Below are 27,092 nucleotides of genomic sequence, written 5' to 3' on the forward strand. Positions count from 1 at the left end.
TTGAAAAAAATAAAAATGAAAGTTACTGAAATAAGACCACAAAACTCATACTAAATATGTGTCAATAAGACTTTTGACTAATGGATGTTGTCACTTCGAAATAAGAGAAGCTTCATAGAATTTCATCCGGCGCTGCGGAAAAATGACCATTTCCCCCCCATGACAGGGAAAAAAAAAACTAATTTAATTCCGGCGCTTTCCGGCGCTTTTTTTTTTTCCTTTCATGGGGGCTGAGAGTGGACGGAGGAGCTGAACACGCAGCGCCGGATGAAATTCTATTAAGCCTCTATGCGGGTAAATAAGGGGAATTTATGTCGGTTGATAGGTTAAAGAAGTATAGGAAAGTGTCAATGGTCCATTTCTGAGATAGGTGGCGGTAATGCACATATTTGTTTGCGATCCGCCATAAAAAAAAACAAGAAGAAGAAAGCGCCGGAAGCGCGCGCGCCCTCAGATCACTTGGATGTGGTTGTGTACAAGAGGTAAAACCGATATAAATACTGTTCGTTTTCTCACACAAACCGCTCGTTTCGTGTCTTAGGCCATCAATGTGTACTTATGATGGGGAATTGTTTAATTTGGACTTCTCTGTGCATGCTCTATCAGTTAGTGACCATAGACCTGCATTATACGACTGACAGACAAGAACGGTTTGACCTAAAAATATCAAAATTGAAACTACAGCGGAAACAAAGACACCTACATCTTGGATGCCCTTGAGGTAAGCTAAAACATACCAAAATTTAATTTCAAAGTGAACTATCCCTTTAAGACAAAATAAAAATGAATGGCTGGATCCTTAAAACCTCAAATAGGGGCATGTCATTGATTCAGCCCATGTCATCAAAATCTCACTCTAGCCAGACAGCCAAAGTTGGCAACCCTGTGCTTTACACGTGCAGGTCAAGTTGGATATACTTCTAGTAGTTGTAAATTGGAATTAGGAATGGAATGAAACCTATAAGGTTTTGATCAATTTATAACAATTTAGTGTAGTTAGTTAATTAAAAGTTAGTTAGCACAATACTTTTACTCAGGGGCCTCAGGGTCTGACGATTCTAAGGGCAAATGGGAGGCACAGACTTACAAATTCGGCACTCCAAAGCTCCGCCCCAACCCGTCAGATTCAAACATTCAAAAATCCCAAACACTGCTTCAGCTGGAGATACAAACATTCCAAACGGATTCAGCGGGAGATTCAAACAGCACATTCACTGCTTCAGGGGCATCAAAAAGAGTAAATCGAACTAAGGCACTTGTCTCCTGACACTGGACATTTTTTCTTTCCACTATAGAAATGAAGTCACATCCACTAGCATGTTATTTAAAGGAAAAAATATATACTTTTTATTATCATTTATTAGAGTTCATCACATGAAGTTTGCTACACAACCGCCCTCACATACCCCCCCCCCGCCCCCCACCCCACTGACTTACAAATTCACTCTTGATTTTGAACACCACAAACTCACGCAGAAACATACCTCATTGCTAGGAGATGAATGACAAATGACAGTAATATGTGTCAACTCTGACAGCTTAAATTGCTGACTATCTGACTTTCAGCAACTAACGTTGACTAGTCCAGACTGCAATTGGAGCAAAAATCACGAAAAAGTCCTGTAGTGTGTATTTCAGCCTTAAGGCTTGCCAGTTATTATCTCATACAAGTAGGTTAGTTTCATACAATGTGCATAAAATTGTTGCAGGTTAATCTGAGATGTGTTGGTCAGTAAAACTCTAAAAAACATTCAGATTTCTATTGTTAATTTAGGTGAGGAGCTACATCCGTGAGCACAGTCCACGGCAGCGTCCCAGCATTACACGTGATGGCTGGAAGAGGAGCATGGCGAGCAGTGGCAGCACCAGTGGTGTGAGTGCTCACAGCAGCAGTAATGTCAGCATAGTAAGCAGTGCCAGCAGTAGCACCACTTCCACAGGGTCCAATTCCTCCACAAGCATCAGCCGTGCACACAGCGATGGAAACCTGGCCACCGCTGCAGAGCGAATACGAGACTCTAAGGTACTTTCAGCACTCATTTACTTCAAGACATCAAGAATGTCTTAATGTCTTAATACAAACATACAGTGCAGCCAGTGTAATCTGATTCACAAGGAAATGTCTCTCTTAAGTCATTTCTCTTGAATGAAAAAAAAAAAATACAGATTGAATCAGTCTGACAAATCATTCACTGTACGAACTAAGTAACAGTTACTATAGTTATGGATTTTTTTAATACTTCCCTGATATTCACAATTTTTTTTTACTTCCCTGTTTCATGTAACAAATATTTACACACATTCCACAAGACAAAACAAAAACTGAATGTACACAAATGGTCTTTTTTAAAAAGTTTTACATCCCTTTGGTTTTAATATGGTGTTTAGTTTCCTTAATGATCGGTGACTATGGCTGTGTTTACACTGCAAGTCTTTAAGGGGTCATGAACTGCATTGTTTTATTGTTTATAATGTTTTCTGTACACTTATAATGTTAGTATGATTATTACATCAAAAATTGCCATAATTTAGAAATAAAGGCATTTTTCCTACCCTGATTTTAGCCCTCTGAAATTTAAGGGACGTGTCTACTGTGAGACTGTAGTGTAAATGCCCACTGCTGTGATTGGCTAACATATTTGTATATGAAATAGTTAAGTATCACATTTTTAACTATTGAAAACTTAGCACGTTTTTACTATTACAGCTCTCAAGGTTAACTAATCGTTAAGAGTTGATTATAGCATTATATTTAGATCTATAGCATTTATATTTAGAGCGTGACATTAAAAGGTTGCAGTGGTGAGCGTTGTAGCCGGTCACAGACATGTTGAGCACATGAATGCAGCGATCTCATCATTCCAACTCGATTTCTGAACACTAATTAATACGATAATTTACAACTAATCAAAAAGTAATCGAAACCAAAATGCTGAATCTCTAACCGACGTAATTTTCCCATGTCTTTTTTTTATATATTTTTTTTAAACCTGTTAATACTTTCCCCTTAAAAACATACTACCATATGTGGTCACATGATTCCACCCTGTCCAGTCAGTGGCATGGAAGCAACATGGAGAACTCAAACTCAGAGTCAACTGAGAAACAGGAGCAGCTTGTACAAAAGAAAAACGCAGTGTCCGTTGTTTGGACACATTTTGGCTTCAGTAAAGAACACACACGCACGCACGCATGCTTCACTCAAAGAAGAAAATTCTGTTATCAATTACTCACCCTTATGTCATTCCAAACCTATTGACTTTCATTCATCTGTGAAACACAAAGATATTTTTTAATGTAATCTGAGAGATTTCTGTCCCTCCATTGAAAGTCTATTCACCCAAAACTCTGATGCTTTAAAACTTTCATAGAGATCGCAAGATAAATCCATATGTATGGAGCAATTTAATCCAAGTCTTCTGAAGAGACACAAATGCTTTATATGAACGTTTTTGGTGAATGAGTGTTGTGATTTTCTCATGATTTTCATGCTAAAGTGTGGATAAAAATACAGAAGCACAGATTTCCTGACTGTTTTGTAAACAGTGTATGGTTTATGTACATTCCTCTGCACTTCTGCTTTATTTACTTCTCGAATTAGCTTCACAGCGTGTTTGCGTCATGTTGAGAGACAGCATAAATTCAACCCTCATGAAAACACTTGAGTAGCCTGGGTTTCCCTATGCTGCCTTGCGCGCAGCGCGATTTTATTCACGCTGCTAGGCAGCCTGGATTCCATGGACAAGATTTTCCCCTCAAAAAGGGAAACCAATCACAGAACGGGGAGGGAGCAGCAAGACGATGACGACGTCTATGCGACACACCGAAGCAGTTTGTTTATATCTATGGATCCAACATGGCATCAGACGCGAAGTTATCTTTCGATGCAGCCTTGGATAGTGTTCTAAGTAGTTTAGACAAAAGTTTATTTTGTCTTTTTCCTCGTCGAATTTCTGTCGCTCTACATACGTCATCTGGTATAATTGAAACGATTGGCTATGAGCTACGTACAGGCGCATTTGATAGACATTCGTAGCGCCCAATAAACGGCTCTGGGCATTCGTAAACCACGCCTCAAATACGAGAAAATGAACGTGGTTTCCAGACCACGTCTCAATGAGAAGAGGTCTGACGTTAGCCAGGCTAACACTTGAGACAGTTGGTGGAACATTTTTGCACTCATTCACTTATGGATTCACAGAGATGGTTATTTATCTGAAAATCTTTGTGTTCATCTGAAGAAAGAAAGTCATATATCTGGAATTTCATGAGGTTTAGTAAATGAGAGAATTAAAATTTTTTGGTGAACTAAGAAAGATTGGCTGATTGCCAATCACAGGATTAAATCACCACAACCAAAGAGACTAAATCTCTTTAAATTTCATAGAGAGCTCAGAACATCCGGTGCCATGAGCGACCACAGGCTCTGGCAACCAGATGTGTCCAACGACAACCAATAGAAGAGAAGACAGTACACTTCCTCGTGATGGAAGAATGGAGTAATAATTTATCCTTGCTGTTTGCAGTTTTTTAATTGTATAAAACATGTTTCTGACTGCATACCGGAGATTTAATTAAAATAATTTTTATCATAGGTACTCTTCAACTGTGAGTGACGGAATCTAAAACAAAAATCCAGAAAATCACATTGTATGATTTTTAAGTAATTAATTTGCATTTTATTGCATGACATAAGTATTTGATACATCATAAAAGCAGAACTTAATATTTGGTACAGAAACCTTTGTTTGCAATTACAGAGATCATACGTTTCCTGTAGTTCTTGACCAGGTTTGCACAGACTGCAGCAGGGATTTTGGCCCACTCCTCCATACAGACCTTCTCCAGATCCTTCAGGTTTCGGGGCTGTCGCTGGGCAATACAGACTTTCAGCTCCCTCCAAAGATTTTCTTTGGGTTCAGGTCTGGAGACTGGCTAGGCCACTCCAGGACCTTGAGATGCTTCTTACGGAGCCACTCCTTAGTTGCCCTGGCTGTGTGTTTTGGGTCGTTGTCATGCTGGAAGACCCACCCACGACCCATCTTCAATGCTCTTATGGCTCGTTTCCACTGAGCGGTACGGTACGGTACAGTACAGTACGGTACGGTTCGGGTCGGTAAACCATGAATCGGCTAGCGTTTCCACTGCCATCAGGACCCTTACTTGATAGGCGTAGTGTAGCCTATGCTGGAAAGAAGCGATCGACGTCATTTTCGCGCGAAGAAGAAAGCGACATAAACAACAATGGATGACATACAGCAGATCTTGTTCTTGCTTCTCGGCATGTTTGTCACAAGAAGCCAAGCGCCGACATTAGGCGTTTCTCAATAGCAAGTACGCAAAGTTCGGACTTGCCAAGTCCAGATCAGGAGAATCAGTAATTCTGCAAATGGAACAGCGCGTTCTTCAAAGTGTCACTCAGCTCGCTCTGCTATTCTGGTTATCTCTGTATGTACATTTTAGGCAACAATAAAACGAAATATGTTATAAAACACCACACTGCCTCATTACGTTTTCATTTAAAGAAATCTTAAACATTATAGCCACACAAATGTGGTTCAGGCAACGTGTATTGATTATATTCACTGCATGTAACGTTAGCCTATTTATAATAAAAAAAAAAAACATATATTTAACACAACCCTGCCTCTTTTCGTTTAAATTTAAAAAATATTAAACTTATTAATATGGTTCAGGCAATATGTGCATTTGTACTCTGATCATCTTCACTGTAATAAAATAAAAAATTATAAAACTAAACCCTGTCTCTTTTTGTTAAATTTCAGTTTTATCAATAATAGCCATTATAAAAGTATAAGAAAAAGTACAAGAAGCTATACAATAAGAAATAAAGCAAACAATTCAGTCAAACATAAAAAGTCAGCGCTCTAGTCTAACGCTACAACAGTAAAGTTAAATAGCCTAAATTGAAAGTTATGAAATTTCACTTAGCCTTCAGTTTGGCCAGGGAACAAATTATAGATTCACAAGACCAAAGATCGCCCGTTAGGTCTACACAAGGCGAATTATATCTCATGTTTAACCACTACAGAGACGTCAGAGTCAGCGGCAAACATCAGAAGGACCAGCCGAGGAAAGGCTGTTCCAGGCGGGGTACATGAGCGCCGAGCGCCTGGTGATTGCCTGGATCTCACAACCTGGATCAAATTTTCATAAATCTTTATAAATAAACCACCGATTTGAGCTTTAAACAACTACATTATTGCCTGAAAAAATTATATTTAAACTGTATATTAAAAAATGGTGCTTTTTATGTTGTCATTCCCCTTGTAGCACGCTCAAGTGACGATTCTCTGTCAACCAATCAATGTCCTGCAGTGAGTCTAGCTCCACCATTTAGTACCGTACCACTGTGCTGGGTACCCCAACGGAAGGGTACCCAAAAAGTGGTACGGTACGGTTCGGCATTTTGGTACCATTCACAACTTTTGACAGTGGAAACGGAAATAAATGTGTACCGTACTGTACTGTACTGTACCGTACCGTACCGCTCAGTGGAAACGAGCCATTACTGAGGGAAGGAGGTTGTTGGCCAAGATCTCGCGATACATGGCCCCATCCATCCTCCCCTCAATACGGTGCAGTCGTCCTGTCCCCTTTGCAGAAAAGCATCCCCAAAGAATGATGTTTCCACCTCCATGCTTCACGGTTGGGATGGTGTTCTTGGGGTTGTACTCATCCTTCTTCTTCCTCCAAACACGGTCCCAGCTCTCTTCAGGTCATTGACCAGGTCCTTCCGTGCAGTTCTGGGCTGATCCCTCACCTTTCTCATGATCATTGATGCCCCACGAGGTGAGATCTTGCATGGTGCCCCAGACCGAGGGAGATTGACCGTCATCTTGAACTTCTTCCATTTTCTTTTTTGTCAAATGGGTTTTTTATTCAAACAACAAATGGCCTTGAAATAATTATAGGTTCCAGGATAAATTTTCTTATATGCAAAAAAAAAAAAAAAAAATTAAATTACTATAACCAACACCCCATCCCCCACCTTTTAATATATAATCCAGTGACATTAATACACAGCACTTAAGTCAGCCTACATTGCATTAACATTCCTATTGAGGTAGCAGATGAAAGGGTCCCAAATCTTGTGGAATTGTCCAATGTTGCCTTTCCAAAGGAATCTAGTTCGTTCCAGGTGTTGAGTAGACATCAGTTCCTCAAGCCATAATTTAGCACCAGGAGGGTAAACCTTTTTCCAAAACAGTAGTAACAGTTTCTTGGCTGTTATCAGACAATATGTGAGAAATTTCTGTTGAGCACTGTTCAACGAATATATATGGTTAGAATGTCCTAATATAATGAGCACTGGGTCTGGTTCCAAGTTTACATTAAGTACATCTGAAAGCATTTTAAAAACCTCACACCTGAATCCCTGTATTTTATGGCAGAAAATAAAACTATGGGCTAAATCAGCATCCTCTGATTTGCACTTATCACAAAGAGGTGAGCCATTGGGGAAAATCCTATGTAATTTATTTTTTGAGAAATGTAATCTATGTAAGACCTTAAATTGAATGAGGCATAATCTTGTATTGACCGATTGTTTATCAATATCCTCTAAACCATTCTGCCAAATCTCTTCAGAGATTCCAATCCCCATCTCTCGCTCCCATTCCTCTCTAATCAAGCTTGTAGAGGGAGAAGCAGCTGCTTGTAACTTTCCATAAATTAAAGATAACTGATTTTTGTTTCCTCTAAACTGAGTGAGACAATCATCACTGATTGAGGGCGGGACCTCATCCAGGGTGACATTATGTGTACGCAAGTAATTCCTTATCTGTAAAAATCAGAAAAAAAAATTTGGGGGGTATTTTAAGAGGGAGAGTGATTTTATATTAAGGTAATCTCTTATCTGTCTCCAAATACGTAACTGACTTTTTATGACAAAGCCATTAACTACAGTTTGGTCTAATATCACTGGGGAAAGCAGCACTGCTCCAAGATCATAGGGATGGCAGTAATCCCTCTCCATCTGAAGCCATTCTGGGGCATTAGCCGACTGTTCCAACCATAGTGCAAAAACTTGTAAGTGAGTGGCCCAGTAATAAATGCGAAAATCCGGAAGGGCCAACCCCCCCTCATGCTTGGGTTTACAAAGGTGTATTTTTTTTATTCTGTGACATTAGCCGACTGTTCCAACCATACTGCAAAAACTTGTAAGTGAGTGGCCCAGTAATAAATGCGAAAATCCGGAAGGGCCAACCCCCCCTCATGCTTGGGTTTACAAAGGTGTATTTTTTTTATTCTGTGACCCTTATAGTTCCATAGAAAAGGAAGAACAATCGAATCTAGGTGTTTAAAGAAGGACTTGGGCAAAAATATTGGAATATTACGAAATAAATATAATATTTGAGGTATTTTTATCGCATTTATTCTGCCAATTAAGGAGATCGGAAGAGTTTTCCAATAGTGTATACAGGTTTGTAACTTGGATAGTAAGGGGTTGAAATTAGCTTTGAGGAATAGATTATATTTAGAAGTAACCACTATTCCTAAATATGTAATTTTTTCCATGGAAACTTTAAATGGGGAGGAGTGTATTACAGATAAATCCTTCAGACCAATGGGCATGAGTTCACTTTTTTCAAAATTTACTTTAAAGCCAGAAAATTTTCCAAAGTTAGTAATAGTTTCGAGTATAACTGGAAGGCTCACCTGAGGTTGGGTAGTATAAAGCAAAATGTCGTCCGCGTAGAGTGATATTTTGTTAACAGTGTTTGAAGTGTTAAAAGCCATGTATGCATGGGTTAGATCGAATGGTCTCTGCCAGGGACTCTACTATTAATGCGAACAAAAGGGGTGAGAGGGGGCAGCCCTGTCTGGTTCCTCTTTGAAGACAGAAGGAGTCCGATATTGTTTTATTTGTTAAAACCCATGCTGATGGACTACTGTACAAAATTTTAATCCATTTTATAAACTCATCCCCCATATTAAATTTCTCAAGGATAGCAAACAAATAACGCCATTCCACTTGGTCGAATGCCTTTTCGGCATCCAATGAGATTACAACCAAGTTGTCTCGGATTGCCTTGGGATGATAAATTATATTAAACAGGCATCTAGTATTATGCATAGTACTTCTTCCTGGAATAAATCCATTCTGATCTGTGTTAACCAGTTTAATTAATTTGCCAAGTCTATTAGCAAGTGTCTTGGATAATATTTTTTGATCAGCATTAATAAGGGAGATAGGTCTGTATCCCTCAACTTCTTCAGGATTTTTACCTTTTTTAGGAATTACTGTGATAATGGCTTCAGAAAAAGTCGGCGGTAGTCCAGTTGTTAATGCTTGCTGATAAGTTTTAAGCAAATAAGGAGTAAGGATGTCGCTGAATTTTTTATATAGTTCAGTTGGTAACCCGTCTGGGCCAGGAGTTTTCATGCTCTTTAAAGAATTTATTGTGTTCTTCAATTCCTCTAAAGAGATATCTTTATTAAGAGATGTCTGATCATCTGGAGATAGAGTGGGAAGAGTACATTTACGTAAAAATTCATCCATTGTTTGTGGGTCCAGATCAGTTTCTGAAGAGTATAACTTTGAGTAAAATTCCTTAAAACATTGGTTTATCTCTTTATTTGTGATACATTGTGTCCCACATTTTGTCTGTATTTTATGAATTGTTCTTTCACTATTTATTTTTCGCAATTGTCTGGCTAATAATTTATGGGGCTTCTCCCCAAATTCAAAGTATTTCTGTTTAACGAAATGAAACGTTTTATTTATTTTAGTAGAGACTAATTTATTTTATTCAAACCTTAACTGTAAAATTTTCTTATGAGTATCTGGTGAGGGGTTTAGTGCATTTTCATTGTCTAACCGATGAATTTGTTTCCCTAAATCAACTAGTTTCGTTTTGTATAGTTTATTCCGGGACCCCATATATGATATAACACAACCTCTTATATAAGCTTTTAAAGTTTCCCAGAGCAGTCCTGGTGATGTCCCTGGCTTATCGTTACTATCAAAAAAAAATGCCAGTTGTTTACTCATGAAATCAATGAACTTAGGGTCTTCAATAAGTTGAGGGTCCATCCTCCATAGAGGGCGGATAGAAGATGTTTGATCAAGGACAACTTCAAATGAAACTGGGGCATGGTCTGAAATCAGTATATCGTGAATTTTAGAATTTAGGATATTAGAAATAAGATTGTTGTCCGTATACATTTATCAACGTAATCGGGAAGCCATAAACCTCACCACATAGAATAACATAACGGCCATCTCGATCGGTACTCAGGGCTTTTTGTTTAAATGGGACCCCCTTTCGTAATAAGATAGCTACCCCCCTAGATTTATGTAAAAAATTAGATTGATAGATCTGTCCTATCCATCCAGATTTTAATTTCTTTAGAGTCCACTTTGAGATGAGTTTCCTGCAGAAAGATTATATCTGAGGAGAGAGATTTTAGATGAGATAATATCTTGCTTCTCTTAACCGGATGGTTTAATCCTTTTACATTCCACAATGTAAATGTGAGACCCCTTCTGTTACTTTGAGTTGTTGTTATTCTTTACGTGATTGAAAATCAGGCTGGTCATCATCACTGCTTGTTCCATACCTTGCACCCTTTTAAACAGGCCCCCACCCCCCATTCCCCAAAACTCAAACATTAATCCCGTCATCTGACCAACTACAGAACTCGCAGCACGACACAGAATTACGAAACAAATTGAATATAATGACAAAGAATATAACCGAGATAGTCAAATAAAACCTAACAAATACCTTCAAAATGGTATCAAACCTTAAACTTCCACACACACAAAAAAAAAAACTTGTATCAGCACAACTCCGTAATAAAGAGTTCAGGGTGAACATCTCAATGTAAATAACACTACATGAGTTTTATAAACATCATGTAAACAGTCAATACGTTTCCGTCACGTTACGTTATGTTGATCTTACTTGACTCAGTCCAACAGCGTCCCTTAGACTGGTCCTGGAATTTCAAAGTTACGTTCAGCAAACTTGACCGCTTTGTCCTTTAAAAATGCGCGTCTCAGAGAGAAGAATGCCGCGAGCACTTCCGAAATTCTGCGGGATTCTGCAGAAGGGGGGATTAGGTGTTGGACGCAGGAAATACTAAAACCTGTAGATGGCAGTCGTGTTTCATGTGGCCATACTGACGACAATGCTGTATGTGTGCTCGACTTCATGCTGAGCATACTGTATGATATTAAAGTAACATGACGTGTAACAAGGCACGCTTTTTGGCAAACGTTTGATTGGCGAAGTTTTCTTTTGCCAGTTACATAAACAGTCACATATTCTTCATAAAAATCCGACTCAAACGCGCATCATTTGTCTTATTTTTTTTCTGTGTACTTACAGTAGAAGAGACGTGATGTATGATAACTGAGTCTTATAACACAATAATTCGCGAAGACCTTTGAAGAGACCGAGAGCATTTGCGCAATATCATTAACTAGTTTATCTAATTTTACATTTAGTTCCTTTTTGCATCTGAACGTTTTAAGCTGTACAGTACTTTTTATATTATCATGTTTCCCTTTACATGGTATTAAACACATAGGCGTCGATTTCGGTGGGAACAGTGGTTACCCACCAGATTTCGTCATGAGTCATTTTGTACCCACCACTTTTAACTTCCGTCCATATTAATTTGACTTTTGGTTTGATTTTTTTTATCGTTTTCAGTGGTTATGAGGAGCAATATGAAAGAGAAATTTGGTAATCATTGTCTGACCCAACAAAAAAACATTATAATATTAATTTTATTTTATTTTTCGTGTTCGCATTTATGAGGGAAAAAACAATGTGTCAGTTCTCGGTTACGGACGTGAGCGCTCTGAAAGCGGCACTAAAAGACTGCTTTAAAACTTTCACAGAGACCTCAAACAGAACAGCTGCCTTTCTTTAAATTTAATTTCGTTTTGTATTAATTATATCTTAATTTTAATCAATGTTTCATGAACCAATTGCCTGTATTTAATAAATAAGAAGTAAATATAGCAGACAATCACGACATTGGAGGCGCCGGCAAGTGAACTGGAGTTCATCTCATAAATGAACCGAAACTCAGCGTATAATGCACATTCACATTCACAGCGTATTTAGACACATTTAGACGCAGTCATAATCATTACTTTTACCGGTTCTTTGTGGCAAGCTTTATGTGTGCGGTCGTGCGCTTGTGTGAGGCTATATTACATAAATGCTCATTATCCTGTAGGCTATATAAGTAATTAAATTAATATAAAGGGGCGATTTGTCCACGAATGACTTAAATGAACAACTAGCCTACTACTCGACTAGAAAAAAAAACTTTTAGTCGGAAGCAGCCCTTATTTTCGAACCAGGCAACAGGACATCTGGGTTGAGCGAGCGACCCTGCGGAATGAACGAGCGGAGCGGAATATTCTGAAAGGCGCTCTCCACTCACGAGCTCTGATCGGAACAAACCCGAACCTCACTGTCTGTTGAACTTGCGCAGAAACATCAAAATATAATATTTTCTAAAGAAGAATTTTAAAACTTTATTGGTGGTAGTTGAGAAGAATTCCTCTTTTTCATATCTAAATAATTTTGAGCGCAATATAAATGCATCATATTGTTATTCTTATTATAAAAGAATACGTATTTTTTTACAACATTTTTAACATATAGAGCAGGGGTCTCCAACCTTTTTTCATTTGAGAGCTACTTTTTAAAAAGGAAAGTGGCCGAGAGCTACTCATGTAATACATAAATCTCTTAAATAATGTCTCATAACTCTCATATTAACAACTATCAAAACTGATTTAGACCTAAAAGATGTTTTTGTAGGCCTAAATATGTCAGAGAAAAACAGAATCAGAGATTATTTTTTAGTTGATCAATACTACACAATGAAATCAATTCACCAAGTTTTATGTCGAAAACCAGCAAATAACAAATAAAATTAGCATCAATATGTACTTTTTGTTTACATAAACATTAAAATAATAACATTAAAAATGATAGTCAGATTTTAAGAGTGTCTTGCAACGTTATCTACTGACATGCATCAAGTTCAAATCAAGTTTTGACAAAAAAGGTTTTATAAAAAGATAAACCTCACATATTTCAGCCTTTAAATGCTTTTTTCTAAAAAGAATGAGTCAAAAAAGATAAATTACTGACATTTACAATGCACATGATTAGCTTATCTTTTATTATTAATAGTAAGATTCGGTTCGATTTGCCTGTGGCGTCTGTCGTTAACGTTACTATGCAACCATGCACTGCGCTCTCCACAACGACAAAGATTTCCACCGCCGAAAAATGCTTACTGTAGCTTTGCTACAAGATTTATTTACGGAGAAGAGAAAAACACCTGTAGGGCCCTATTTTAACGATCTGAAACGCAAGTGTCAAAGCAGTAACTTTGTGGGCGGGTCTTGGCGCTGTTGCTATTTTCCCGGCAGGATAAATGACTCTTGCGCCAGGCGCAAATCTAAAATGTGTTGGTCTGAAGAGCTTCATTATTCATAGGTGTGGTTTGGGCGTAACGTGAAATAAACCAATCAGAGCGTCATCTCACATTCCCTTTAAGAGCAGGCGCACTTGTTCTAAAGCGGATTCCTATCATAACGGCGGATTTGCCTGACGCGCGCCAGGAGCGGTTCACAGCCAATGAGAGCAACGCTCTCGTCAGGGACGTTGGGGATGGAGAAACCCACCCAAATTAACTTCGGTTAAAAAGGCGTATGATAATTTGGGTAAATGTGTAAGCTAGATGTATGCTTCTATAATAAATTGTCTATCTATCTATCTATCTATCTATCTATCTATCTATCTATCTATCTATCTATCTATCTATCTATCTATCTATCTATCTATCGTAATAATGTATGATTTGCAAAAATGAAAACTGCTGCTTCTGTGTAGATGAGAGAATCAAAGTGCGCGTTGTGCACACGCTACATTGATTACGCCCTTAAAATAGCATATGAATAACATGCGCAACGCGCCACTGACTTTAGACTAGTTTTTTCCTGGTTAGTGGCGCAATTGTTTTCTAAACCTGCAAAATAGCATGAAGGAACGTTTGCGCCGGAACACGCCTCCTTTTTTGCGCTGAACCGCCCAGGGAGCGCAAGTTCATTCCCTAGTTTAGCGACGTGCTTCTGTGGAGGGAAAAGCGCGCTTTGCGCGGGTGCAAAATAGGAATGACACATGTGTCGGTGTACAAAGTCGACTAGACAAAGTCGACTGGGTGCAAGATAGGGCCCCTGTAGTGTTTGGGTGCACCCCATCCTTCATGTTGACTGAGCTTTCAATGTTGTTACGGAGCCCTCTGAAGGGAGCTTCACCCTTAAAGCTGATTGGTTGGTTCTTGTCATATGACCTGCATTCTGTTCGTGGCATTCTGAAAAGTTGCGATTTTTTTTCATCTCACTGCGCCTGGAAAAAATGAGCGCGTTGCTTCAGTTATGAGCGCGCTTGCCGCGCACCTACATTTGAACGAACTTGAGCGCAAAAGACGCGATACGTGAACGGCCCCTTGGAGACCCCTGATATAGAGAATATAGCCTAAGTTTAGCGTGTTGTGTGTATTTCCTAATTATAAGCTTTTGGTGAAATTGCAACAAAACTAAAAGTGCATAAAAACATAAAGTCATTTCTTTTTTAATTCTTATTCACTCTTTGTTTAGCGATGTTTATAAATATATTATGTTTTTTGCTTTTTTTTTTACAAACTGTCCTAAAAGAAACCAATGTAATCTTCCTGATTTAAGCACGTAAAACACAAGTCTAAACACAAGCACCACTCTTCTGAATGATGGTAATCACAAACCTCCAAGAGTTTGTAAACCAATTGTTTGTAAAACATAATGCTAACTTTACTTACAAATTCAAAAAAATATTTTTTACAGTGTATAAATAAAACGACATGAAGGAAGTTATTTCCAAAATGTAATTAATTGCACAGTCTTTGTTTTAGCTGCTTGTTTTAGCTGCTACCAATTGACACAGAGTCAAGAAATTACAAACCACCCAGCCCCCAGGTCTGCCAATTCTTTGCCAACCCCCAATGCTAATCGATCTCCTCTCAGGGAATCAAAAGAAAACCGGTTTTTCCTGTTTTCACCAGCGTGTGGGGGTTTAATTCCTACCCTTGCAGTTCCTTTGTTTAAATGCTATTTAAGCAAATCTACTATACATGCGCTTTAAGTTATTTCAAATTAATGTTTATAACTTAATTTGTTGATATCGCGTAACTTAATTTGACATATGTTGATATAACCAACTGACATTGTAGCCTAGTAGATTAGATTGCATGCCAGGAAGAGGCTTATGCTTTGTATCAAGTAATGAGCGTTTACTATATAGCCGCACTCAAGCGCACGACCGCACGCATAAAGCTTGTCACAAAGAACCGGTAAAAGTAATGATTATGAATGCGTCTAAATGTGTCTAAATACGCTGTGAATGTGAATGTGCATTATACGCTGAGTTTCAGTTAATTTATGAGATGAACTCCAGTTCACTCGCCGGCGCCTCCAATGTCGTGATTGTCTGCTATATTTACTTCTTATTTATTAAATGCAGGCAATTGGTTCATGAAACATTGATTAAAATTAAGATATAATTAATACAAAACGAAATTCAATTTAAAGAAAGGCAGCTGTTCTGTTTGAGGTCTCTGTGAAAGTTTTAAAACAGTCTTTTAGTGCCCCTTTCAGAGCGCTCACGTCCGTAACCGAGAACTGACACGTTGTTTTTTCCCTCATAAATGCGAGCACGAAAAATAAAATAAAATTAATATTATGTTTTTTTGTTGGGTCAGACAATGATTACCAGATTTCTCTCTCATATTGCTCCTCATAACCACTGAAAACGGTAAAAAAAATCTAACCAAAAGTCAAATTAATATGGACGAAAGTGGTGGGTACAAAATGACTCATGACAAAATCTGGTGGGTACGCGTACCCACCGTCCCCACCGAAATCGACGCCCATGTGTTTCATACTATGTAAAGGGAAACATGATAATATATAAAGTACTGTACAGTAATGCAGAAAAGCGCATTACAACCATGTTAAAGCTATTTAAAACGTTCAGATACAAAAAGGAACTAAATGTAAAATTAGATAAACTAGTTAATGATATTGCGCAAATGCTCTAAATCGATGCTTATGCTTAGAACAATATCTTTGCTTCTGACAAGTGTCTGTAATAAATCCGTAAATCAATCACAAAACGTGTTGACGTGTTGGCGAATAAAATTTTAAATTGTCAATTTAAAAAAAAGCAGAAACGTGTATAAAACCCGCTTCAATTACAGTTAACAATATCTGAACTGTGCTCTTTTGCATACTTCTAATTTTCTCATGCACATTGTCTTGTATTTCTGCAATAGATTAATTGATCTGGCCATATATGTGACCAGACTAACGTAATTTCTCTGTCATTTCTCTGTCTTTTTATCTCTTTAAAATATTGCCTACTTTTAGAAAAAAATGACATAATTATGAATCAAATTATTATGAACAAACAATGAAACTCTGTCAAAATTCGACAACACAAAGAATTATCAAAAGGCGATATAACACACATCTCAGGTTAAATTAATAATATAAAAAACAGGGAACATTTTGTAAAAGCAAAACTGAACAAAATGCGTAATTAAAATAATTGTATTATGTTTTACCAAATATTTAATACCACTTCCCCATAATGTTGTAATTAATTTTTAAAACAACATCTGTCAATCAGATACCTCTTATCTGGTCATTTTTATTTTATTTTAGAAGTCATAACTGTTTAGCACCCTTTATATGGATTTTGTGAATATGAATATTTAAAAGATTTACAAACTGTCGGCAAGACCTCAAGCCAACCCCGGACATTCTGAGACTAACGTGGAAAAATCTTTATGCTTAGGCTAATGCATTAAGACAGTTCAATTAAAATATTTATTAATAATGTAATGGCAATCAGATGCGCCCAAAATATAAATGCTACGCGTTGTGCTGCAACATTACCTCATAAGAAATATCTGCACAAGAACAATCACACAAGAAATATCTGCACGAATTAAGAATCTGGGTAAGTCGCATTATTTAAGCCTTTCATTATGTTAGGATGATTTTGTGTTTAAAAAAAAAAAAATACTGCTGGGTTTTTACAGGCAGAGTCACGTGTATTATGCTCACACTAAATTTTCTGTTGCACTTAGTATAAATGCGCATTGCACGCACAATCATCTTAATAGTTGTACAAAAAAGTTATGCGCTGGCAAGAACGTCACTTTGCTGTTTTAATAAAAACAATGTTAAATATTCTGCATGCACTCATCTCCTGGAAACCACAGCAATGACAAAGCATATATAAAAATTCGTAAACGTTGTCCAATACCCCTTCTTGTCTTAAGACAACTTTGATGAACCTTTTGGATTTACAAATATTTTCAAATGTCTGTATAATACAGTACTGTAAATATTTGTGTCTATTACTATTTATAATTTATATTTTATTGTGGATGTTTTCTCACAATCATGACGTAATGTGAAGTAAAATAAAAAATCTAATGTAAAGTTGTTTTTTATGCGCCACCTGGTGGATATTCTGTGAAGCGAAACACATTGAGGGAATTTGTAAGTAGGCCCCCTCCGAAAGCACTTGTAGAATTCTGCGAGACGAATTGCCGAATGCCGCGGGAGAAAACGCGTGTTTTTAAAGGCCACATCTGTAACTCTTTGGCCTTTAAAGAAAATCTGTTGCATCCTAGCAGTATTTTTGCATTATTTCTTCCATCTCATGGACGTAGTGCAAATGCAAAATGAAGGCCCTTGGTGGTTCATCACTTCCAGGACGGGCACGTAGAGCTCGGTGGGCGCGGCCCACGTGTTGGGGTTTGTCTAGTGACAAGGCCTCTGCAAGGAGTTGAGCAACGAAATCTCTAGGTTTAACTCCAGATTCAGCACCCTCTTTAACCCTCTGGGGTCTGAGGTGTTTTCTGGCCCTGGAGGTGTTCTGACATGCTCTGACATTTGTGCTTATTTCTGTTACTTGTGACATTTTCTGGCTAAAGTTTGATTACACTGTATTCAGCACAAACTCTGCTACAATAATATATAAGCAGCATGTATGTAAAAGTTTGTAGTTTTGAGATAATGACATTTATGCGTGGTTTGTGAAAATACAAAAAAACTTGTCACTGAAATAAGGTCATGAAACCCATACTAATTATTTATTCACAAGACTTTAGAAAATTGTATCACGTAGCCTAGAATATTTTTTTCAAAACTATGTGAAAATCATCCTGACTGCTCATTCAGATAAGACAATATATTGATTTAAAATTTGTAAGACTTTGTGTAAGAAAGCTTTATGCCAAGAGGCGTAAACACATCCTGAATATTGATGGTTTTTCACACCTGAGAAAGACAAAGACCCTCCCCTAATGGCCCTATTAGGAGCTATCAGGCCCTATCATTCTGAGCAACCTTGCACAAAGAATGAGGAGATTTAAAAAATAATGGCTTTTTAATTGTTTGAATTTATTTACAACACAACATAATCCAAAGATACACAACAAATGACAAAAAAGCACACTATTGAAAACAATGATCCAAAGACAGAGACCTTTGTGCCATTCCTAAAAACATTGTACATACCTTTCATTTCCAAGGTGTTTGATTTTCACTTCATGTTCATGTACAGAGACTCATGTGAATGTTGAAGTAAGCAGGACTCATCAGTGGGGCATCTGTTCCCTGTAAAAAAAAAAAAACTGTGAACATGCTGATATCAAGAGAAACTATAGGGCTGCACGATTTTGGGAATAGATTTTAGATTTTTCTGGCTAAAATTGCTTTTTAAAATTCACAGAATACACACACAAATGTTTCCAACAATATATAATGAACACCAGGTTTGTTGTGCCTTGTAGGCATAGGCTACGCACAGTGTTGCATAAAATAATAACAATAACCTATAGCAGCCTATAAATGTTTCAAAAGGATCACTTCAGTAACAACTACGCTAGAGAAAAATATATTGATTAGCATATGTTACTTCAAATGTTTCCATTCGTTATGATGATATGAAATGACATGAAGCCTAATGTTTGGTGCGTTTTGCTTTTCAAACGCACAGCGCATTTTGAATATGAAACATTCAAACGCACAGCGCGCTCCAAAATATGAAACATTCAAGTGCACAGCGCGCTCCAAAATATGATACATTCAAACGCAAAGCGCGCTCCAAAATATGATACATTCAAACGCACAGTGCGCTCCAAAATATGATACATTATGGTTACCATATTATACATATCTACGTTTGAGCAGATATCCACAAACACAGTATTTAACAGTAAACATGGGTCTAAATATTATAATATTCACCATATATCTAGCAACAGTTCAACTGCAATGTGAAGTTTATGCAACAATAACATTTAACTAATATAATTAAGAATTTCTTACCTTACATCTTTCTTGTCTTCAAATCGCATTCTTCTTCTTCTGAGGTAAATCCAAGGTAAGCTCACAGCGTGTTTTCCAAACTCGATGAAAAGCAGAGACTTATGAAGTTTGGTGCTTTTTTTTGAGGGAACGAGCGTGTTCGCGTTCCATGTGGACGATTTGCATGTCAATCTCTTTTGCGCGCGTGGGCGTGGTCATATTAAAAATAATGAGCAAGGGTTTGAGAAGCTGGACATCTTGTTGGTTTTATACAAATTACTTAAACAGAGAATATTTGTTTTCAGTTTGAATCCGATCATTTAAAAGTACACACTTAAATGTTTATAAAGATATATGGCTCATAAATGTGTGACAAGTATTCGCTGAGTTTTGTTTCAGTTTATAGACGTGCTCAAGAAAAAAAAGTTCACAGAGATGGAGAGGCAGAAAGCACACCCTGTTTATTTTCTTTATTTTACAAAAGCACAATGTTTTGATTTGATTGTAAGTGGACACATACAAAACATAGACATCTCACAGATTCCTTTTTCATATTTCTTTTTTCTGTATGACCACAAATGATGGAGTAATTTAAGTTTATTGTGCTACAATGTGAACAAAATCCAGCAAAATGCGCCGGTGTGTTTGCCGACCTCAGAGGGTTAATGTTCAGTATGCGGATGTTTTGTCTGCTGCTGCGGCTCTCGAGGTCTGTGCATTTTTCTGTGAGTTGGTCCACTGTAAGCTTTAGCTTTCCCAAATCTTGTTCCATCTTAACCATCGTGTCAGAAGAGGTGGAAGCATGATTTTCCAGGCTCGTTAATTTCGCAGCATGATCGTCCACCGTAACTTTAAGCTCCGAAATTGCCGCGTTGGCCTCGTTTTTGAATGTGGATAATTCCCCTCGGATAGTGACAGCGAGCTGCTTGATTTTTGAGTCAATAATTTCCCCAATGTCAGATTTGATTAAAAGGAGTTCCGCGCGAAGAGAGGAGATCGCATTGAGGATAGCTGAATTATCGGACTCTGGAGTATCTTTCTCAGGCGTTTCCTCCACATTGGCATCAGAGGCTATCAAGGCCTGGTCTGGAGCTTTTCGAGATTTGCCCGGCATGTTAAGAAATCTGAACTAACTGAATCCTAAAGTCGGCTAGTAGTTTGCAGGATGCGGGACTGTAATTTTATTAGTGTTAACAATTACTAAAGAGATGTTCTGACGAAGTTATATAAAAAAAATATACGGAGTCGTCGTGAAGCGTGTGCTACTCTCTCGTGTCGAAACCGGAAGTCCTTCTTCCATTTTCTAATAATTGCGCCAACAGTTGTTGCCTTCTTGTAATGTAGCCCATCCCAGCCTTGTGCAGGTCTACAATTTTATCCCTGATGTCCTTACACAGCTCTCTGGTCTTGGCCATTGTGGAGAGGTTGGAGTCTGTTTGATTGAGTGTGTGGACAGGTCTTTTATACAGGTAATGAGTGGAGAACAGGAGGGCTTCTTAAAAAAAAATTAACAGGTCTGTGAGAGCCGGAATTCTTACTGGTTGGTAGGTGATCAAATACTAATGTCATGCAATAAAATGCTAATTAATTATTTAAAATCATACAATGTGATTTTCTGGATTTTTATTTTAGATTCCGTCCCTCACAGTTGAAGTGTACCTATGATAAAAATTACAGACCACTACATGCTTTGTAAGTAGGAAAACTTGCAAAATCGGCAGTGTATTCAAATACTTGTTCTCCCCACTGTATATTGTATATGTTTATACTACAGGGCCGTTGAATGCTTGAATCTGATTGGTTGAAGAACGTTCTAAGGTGTGCATTATTTTCAGGGAAACGCACAGCTAAAGTAGTTCCAGGCAGGTCTTGACCGCATTACAGTTCCATATCACTTCGCGTAGTTAACGGTAATAACGGAAAATAGGATACAATTCATAACAAGAAAAAACATTTAGCCCCATGCGCTTGATCTGGAATTTTCAATGTCTAGCTTCACAATCAATGGAAACATGCAGTTTAATTTGAATAAATAAAGTATAGCCTATAGTCCTATCTATAATCAATAGAAAATTAAACTGAATATAGGCTTAATAAATGGATAGTCCTGCAGCACGGATTATTATTGGTATACTATTGATAGGCCGATGTGTTAAAAGGGCTTTGTGTTTCATTTATTTGGCTAGTCTGTCAATTGTCAATAATAGAAAAAAAAGAATGAATTCGAATTAATTAAAAGGAATTGAATTAATAAATAAATAATAATATTGACGCACATGCTTTTCTGTCTCATTATTGCAACATCTCTCTCTAATAACTGCATTTATAACTGCATAAAGCCGGGGACACACTTTAAGGCCGGTTATGAATGTAATTTGATACTTATGACTGATCATGTCCAAACGCGTGTTCAGCGCGTTCAGTCTGTGTTCAAAGTCGGTGTTTAAAATCTGCTGCAGTCGATGAAAACAGTCAGAGAATAGTGTCATAGAACAGTGTCAGCTAGTCGTGTGTCCCCAGCATTAGTCTGCTATTAGTGACTCAAACCTCCGTTACTAACTCTAAAATGACGTTTTGGAATTAGCAACGGAGGCATATGGGAGTAGATGCGTAAGAAATTAGTCCTACATACAAGAGCGTTTTAATGACAAAAACTTTACAAACGTCTTGAAATACATAATCTGAACAATGTTTCGAGGTGTGGTAACTGTAGTATAAGCGGAATAATTGACTTCAGGCCGTTGAATTATTAGAAAAATAATGCACACCCTAGGTGTAACTCCGCTTCGCGTCGTGACCGCATTACCACCTCGGGTGTGCATTATTTTTCTAATAATTCAACGGCCTGTCGTCAATTATTCCTTACATACTGTATGTATATGTGAGGTGCAAATCATTGCCAGTAAAATTGACTATTAACTTATGAAAATCTGTTACATCCAAAACCATATAAATACAAAAGATGTATTGAAAGATGTATAGAATAAATGTACCATATTAGTAACCATTAATATTTTAATAATAATATTGAGTAAACAGTGCTGTGAGGGGTTTCCAATCCTGCTTCTGGAGGGCCAATGACCAACAGAGTTCAACTCCAACAAACACACTTGCCTGGAAGTTTCTAGAAATCCAGAAGATCTTGATCTAAGACCAACCCTGGTCTATGGTAACCAACAATAGAAATTCACTGTATCACTGTGCAAGCGACAAAGTTTCTGCCTGTGTGGATGAAGCTTAATTGACCTATAAAGGACACTGGATTGGTGCATCCCAACTTTAAATGCTTTGCTATTCTTAATAGTAAAAACATAATACTGTGATCATCATCTTTTACAGAAACGCTCCAAGCAGAGGAAGATGCAGCAGAAAGCTTTACGCAAGCGCCAGCTGAAGGAGCAGAGACAGGCTCGCAAAGAGAGATTGAGCGGCCTCTTCCTGAATGAGGAGGTCCTTTCACTTAAAGTCACAGAGGAGGAAGATCATTGTGATGATGTTGATGTATTGATGTGACGAGAGTGAATTATTCAGTGTTCCTTCTAAGCCTCTTCCAATGCAGCATTAATTACTCTGTTCTAGACATCTCTCGGCAACTAGGGGCCTGATGTATAAACGTTGCGTGCGCACAAAAAAAGGCATTGAAATATGTGTACGTAATTTTCCACGCACAAAACAGGATTTATAAAAAAATAAACAGCGTAAATATGTGCGTATGCATTCTTTTACTGGAGTGAGCAAAGTAATGAAGTAAACAGAATGATTATAAACTGTTTTCATTTTGATGCATTTCATACACCTTTCGATTAAATATTCCACTCATTAATGGAGTTAAGCACTCAAATTACATTCATTATCCAGAAATTAAAAATTATGAATTTAGAAATATTTGTAGTGGATGTGCTGCTTTGAACTCTTTTCCTGTGGAATGCTACATTTTCATGTTTTAGTGACAGCGAAGAGTGCTAGGCGCATGATAATTTTTCTTTAATCTAAATTCCATTACTCTTGTTCTGAGAAAATATTTCTAGCGAGAACAATAATCAATGATGCACACTTTTGTTCACTGGTAGAGCGGTCCATTGGCCGGTTTGAATGGGTCCGATGACAACACTGTACAACCACTGCTGCATGCGGGTCTTCTGTCAATGTCATGAGCAGTTATACGGTATCCTAATGATAACAACAACTGTGATCTTCCCAACATTGTGAAAAATACAATTGTATTTGAAGGAAACTAAGATTTGCACGTTTTACTTTAAAAATGTTTTGTCGAAGAGTCAGACAGTTGTATTTACACTGCAAAAAAATAAGGCCAGTCTGTTTCCATTAAAAATGTATAAACATTCTAAAACATATGTTTACTTTTATAGGGACAATTGCATTGATTTTATTTGTTTAAAACAATTAAAAATACTGTTTGGCCAGTGAAAAAGAAAGAGAATAGCTCTTCACTGAAAACCTCTGAAAAATAGGCCTTATTTTATACAATTTAGCTTTTGCAGATATTTTGATATATTTATTCTAAAACAAGACAAGGATACTGCAATTTGACTGCACATTTATAGTTTGTATCTCATATTTTCCCAATGTCTTGTACCGTTAAACATGGTATCACGTGGATGGGGATATGCATATGGTAATGATATGCAGATGACGTTATGCATTGTGAAACTAGCTCCATATAGTTATTTCGAGGTGGAGGTGCATGTACATACAATCTTCCGCTGACTGGGTTTTATAAAGGGAATTTTGCGCACACACTTTTAGGATGAAATCTACGCAAGTTTTTATACATGAGGCCCCAGATCTTTATTTGTAATAGTAACAGTATTAACATGAAATGTAACAGTAAATGCTGTCTGATCAACAGTACATGCTGTCTGTTACCAGCGCAGTACAATTTTAGTCAGCACATACTGTAAATGATAGGGATTTTTTTTTAATGGTTTGCCAGACTAGTGATGAACGTTAAACCTTAGATATATTTTGTTTACGTAAATAAAAAAAGAAAAGTGTTTTGACTCTTGCCCAGAAGAAAAAACATCCAGACACCTTACGAATTCAGGTTCTTAAATAGTGTTTAAAAACATTAAAAGGACAGTGACGAATATTTGAAAATATATTTCATCATGTTATATAATGACATCATTCGTATGTACATAATTTATTGGGTAATTATTGCTTGTAGAAGTACATACAGTATGAACTCAGGCATAGAGGGAACACTGACAAATGCCTTCATTTTGTATCTACTTTAAATTTATTTGAAAGGTCATACAAATATGTTTTGGGACTTTTTGACATTTAAATTTCATATTACAAACTAATAGAACACGATACCTGAAAACATATTACTTTGCTCTCATTTAGCAAAACTGGAGAAAAGTAATATTTCCTAATTTTTATTGTGATTATATTTATGTAATCTGGGTTATATATTGTAAATGAGGGGACTACTTTTTAGTTTAAAAAAATACATTACATCATGGAATTTGTTAAGGTTATGCGACCTTAAGGTTAGCATTAGTTTAGTTACAAAACTTCATTTTTTTTAAACCTTGCAAATGTGTTATTTAAGCATTCTTTATCCATTTAAACATCCTTTTATTGCAAATGTGCAGAAAACAACATTGTGCAAAAATTAAGATTTTAATGTAAAAAACAAAGGATTAACCTAAAAATGTATTGTTTTTCTTTGGTCTCTCTAAACATAAATGCGCAAATATTCAAACAATGGGATGATTCCCAAAATTCTGTTTAGTTGCAATGTGTCTAAATAACATACATTTTTAGAGAAGACCATTTTGTTATTCTTTACACTATTTGTAAGACTAGCACATAGATATTTTGATCCGGATATATAAATGTGTAAGATGAAGTTAGTATGACTTAACTGCTTTGCTGAAATGTCTGAATATTCTTAATTTCATCAAATAAAAACAAAGTATGACATGATTGAGGTGTGAAATATATTGCACGTCATACTAGCTTTTGTGTTAATTATATATTTTCTTGACATGAAATACTTTCAGCATTTAAATCTATCTTTACAGTAAGTGTATTGTCTTGGCAGTCATGTAAGTAATTGTGCACTCAAACATTTAGCATTTTTATAAATGAGAATTAAACATGGTTTAGAGCAGGGGTTCTCAAACTATCTGGAGATAGGGACCCCTCATAGGGTAGAAAAAATTCCAAGGACCCCCTCATAACTGCAACACAAATGTAATAGCTAAATCGTGTGTGTATGTGTATGTATGTGTGTGTGTTCATGTTCATGTTTTTCTATCCCGGTGGGGACTTCAACCTGAATGCACACAGACTCATGGGGATTCATGTCACAGTGGGGACCTAAATAGAGGTCCCCATGGGTAAACAAGCTTATAAATCATACAGAATGAGTTTTTTTGGAAATGTAAAAATGCAGAAAGTTTTCTGTCATGGGTAGGTTTAGGGGTTGGGTTAGTGTAAGGAGATAGAAGATACAGTTTGTACAGTATAAAAAACATTAAGTCTATGGAGAGTCCCCACAAAGATAGTAAACCAGACGTGTGTGTGTGTGTGTGTGTGTGTGTGTGTGTGTGTGTGTGTGTGTGTGTGTGTGTGTGTGTGTGTGTGTGTGTGTGTGTGTGTGTGTGTGTGTGTGTGTGTGTGTGAGAGAGAGAGAGAGAGAGAGAATATGGAAGCTTGTTTCCGCCACAGAATAAAACATTTTAAAAGATAATTGCGACTTTTTATCTCACAATTGCGAGATATAAAGTCAGAATTGCATGAAATAAAGTCGCAATTGCATGATATATAGTCGCAATTGCGTGTTATAAAGTCAGAATTGTGAGATATAAACTATTCTGAGGCAAAAAAAAAAAATGTCTTTTTTCCCTTAGAATTGGACTTTATATCTCACAATTCTGAGAAAAGATGTCAGAATTGCGAGATATAAACTCGCAATTATGTGTTATAAAGTCAGAATTGCGAGATATAAACTCGCAATTGTGTTTAAAAGTCAGAATGCGTGACAAAGTCGCAATTGCGAGAAAAAAAGTCAGAATTCGGACTTTATAAGACGCAATTGCGACTTTATTTCACGCAATTCTGACTTTATATCTCGCAATTCTGACTTTAATTGCGACTTTATTTAACGCAATTCTGACTTTATATCTCGTAATTCTGACTTTATATCTCGCAATTCTGACTTTATAACACGCAATTGCGACTTTATTTCACGCAATTCTGACTTTATATCTCGCAATTCTGAGAAATAAAGTCAGAATTGCGAGATGTAAACTCGCAATTGTGAGATAAAAAGTCGCAATTATTTTTTTTAAAAACAGCAAAATTTCAAAGTGGCTTGTTTGGTGCATATTTTTTTCATGTAGCTCCATGTAGCTCTCTCAGTCTCGGCCCCCCATCACTATCAGATGGGTCTGACCCAACAAAAATCCAGTTTGTCGTTTTTTAACAGTGCGCGCGCTTCGAGCGTACACGCTCAGAAAAAGTGCATCATGTCAGAACAGAATGTCAATGAAATGTTTACCCGGCAAAGCTTTAAAGCACGAGCAAATAATGAAGTTTTGTGATTGCAAATAAGTGCAGTGTCCTGTGAGTAACTCTACCGCTGCATTAACATGTGATGTGAATGTATGTCGAGTTTTACAGTATTGGGACT

At 37.1% G+C, this 27,092-nt stretch overlaps 1 protein-coding gene across 1 annotated transcript in view; it reads left to right on the forward strand.

Annotated features, from left to right (window-relative positions):
- The window catches only part of fam199x (family with sequence similarity 199, X-linked), a 107,116-nt gene extending 81,687 nt beyond the window's left edge, over window positions 1-25,429 (forward strand). Inside the window, exons 6-7 of the mRNA XM_081382552.1 lie at window positions 1,775-2,023; window positions 22,766-25,429. Of these exons, the coding sequence (XP_081238678.1) occupies window positions 1,775-2,023; window positions 22,766-22,939 (423 nt within the window). The 3' untranslated portion in view covers window positions 22,940-25,429. The remainder of the gene's footprint in view (window positions 1-1,774; window positions 2,024-22,765) is intronic.
- Window positions 25,430-27,092: the final 1,663 nt, after the last annotated feature.

Source organism: Scardinius erythrophthalmus (assembly GCF_964197995.2).
Source record: "Scardinius erythrophthalmus genome assembly, chromosome: 13".
In the NCBI taxonomy this organism is placed as follows: Eukaryota; Metazoa; Chordata; class Actinopteri; order Cypriniformes; family Leuciscidae; genus Scardinius; species Scardinius erythrophthalmus.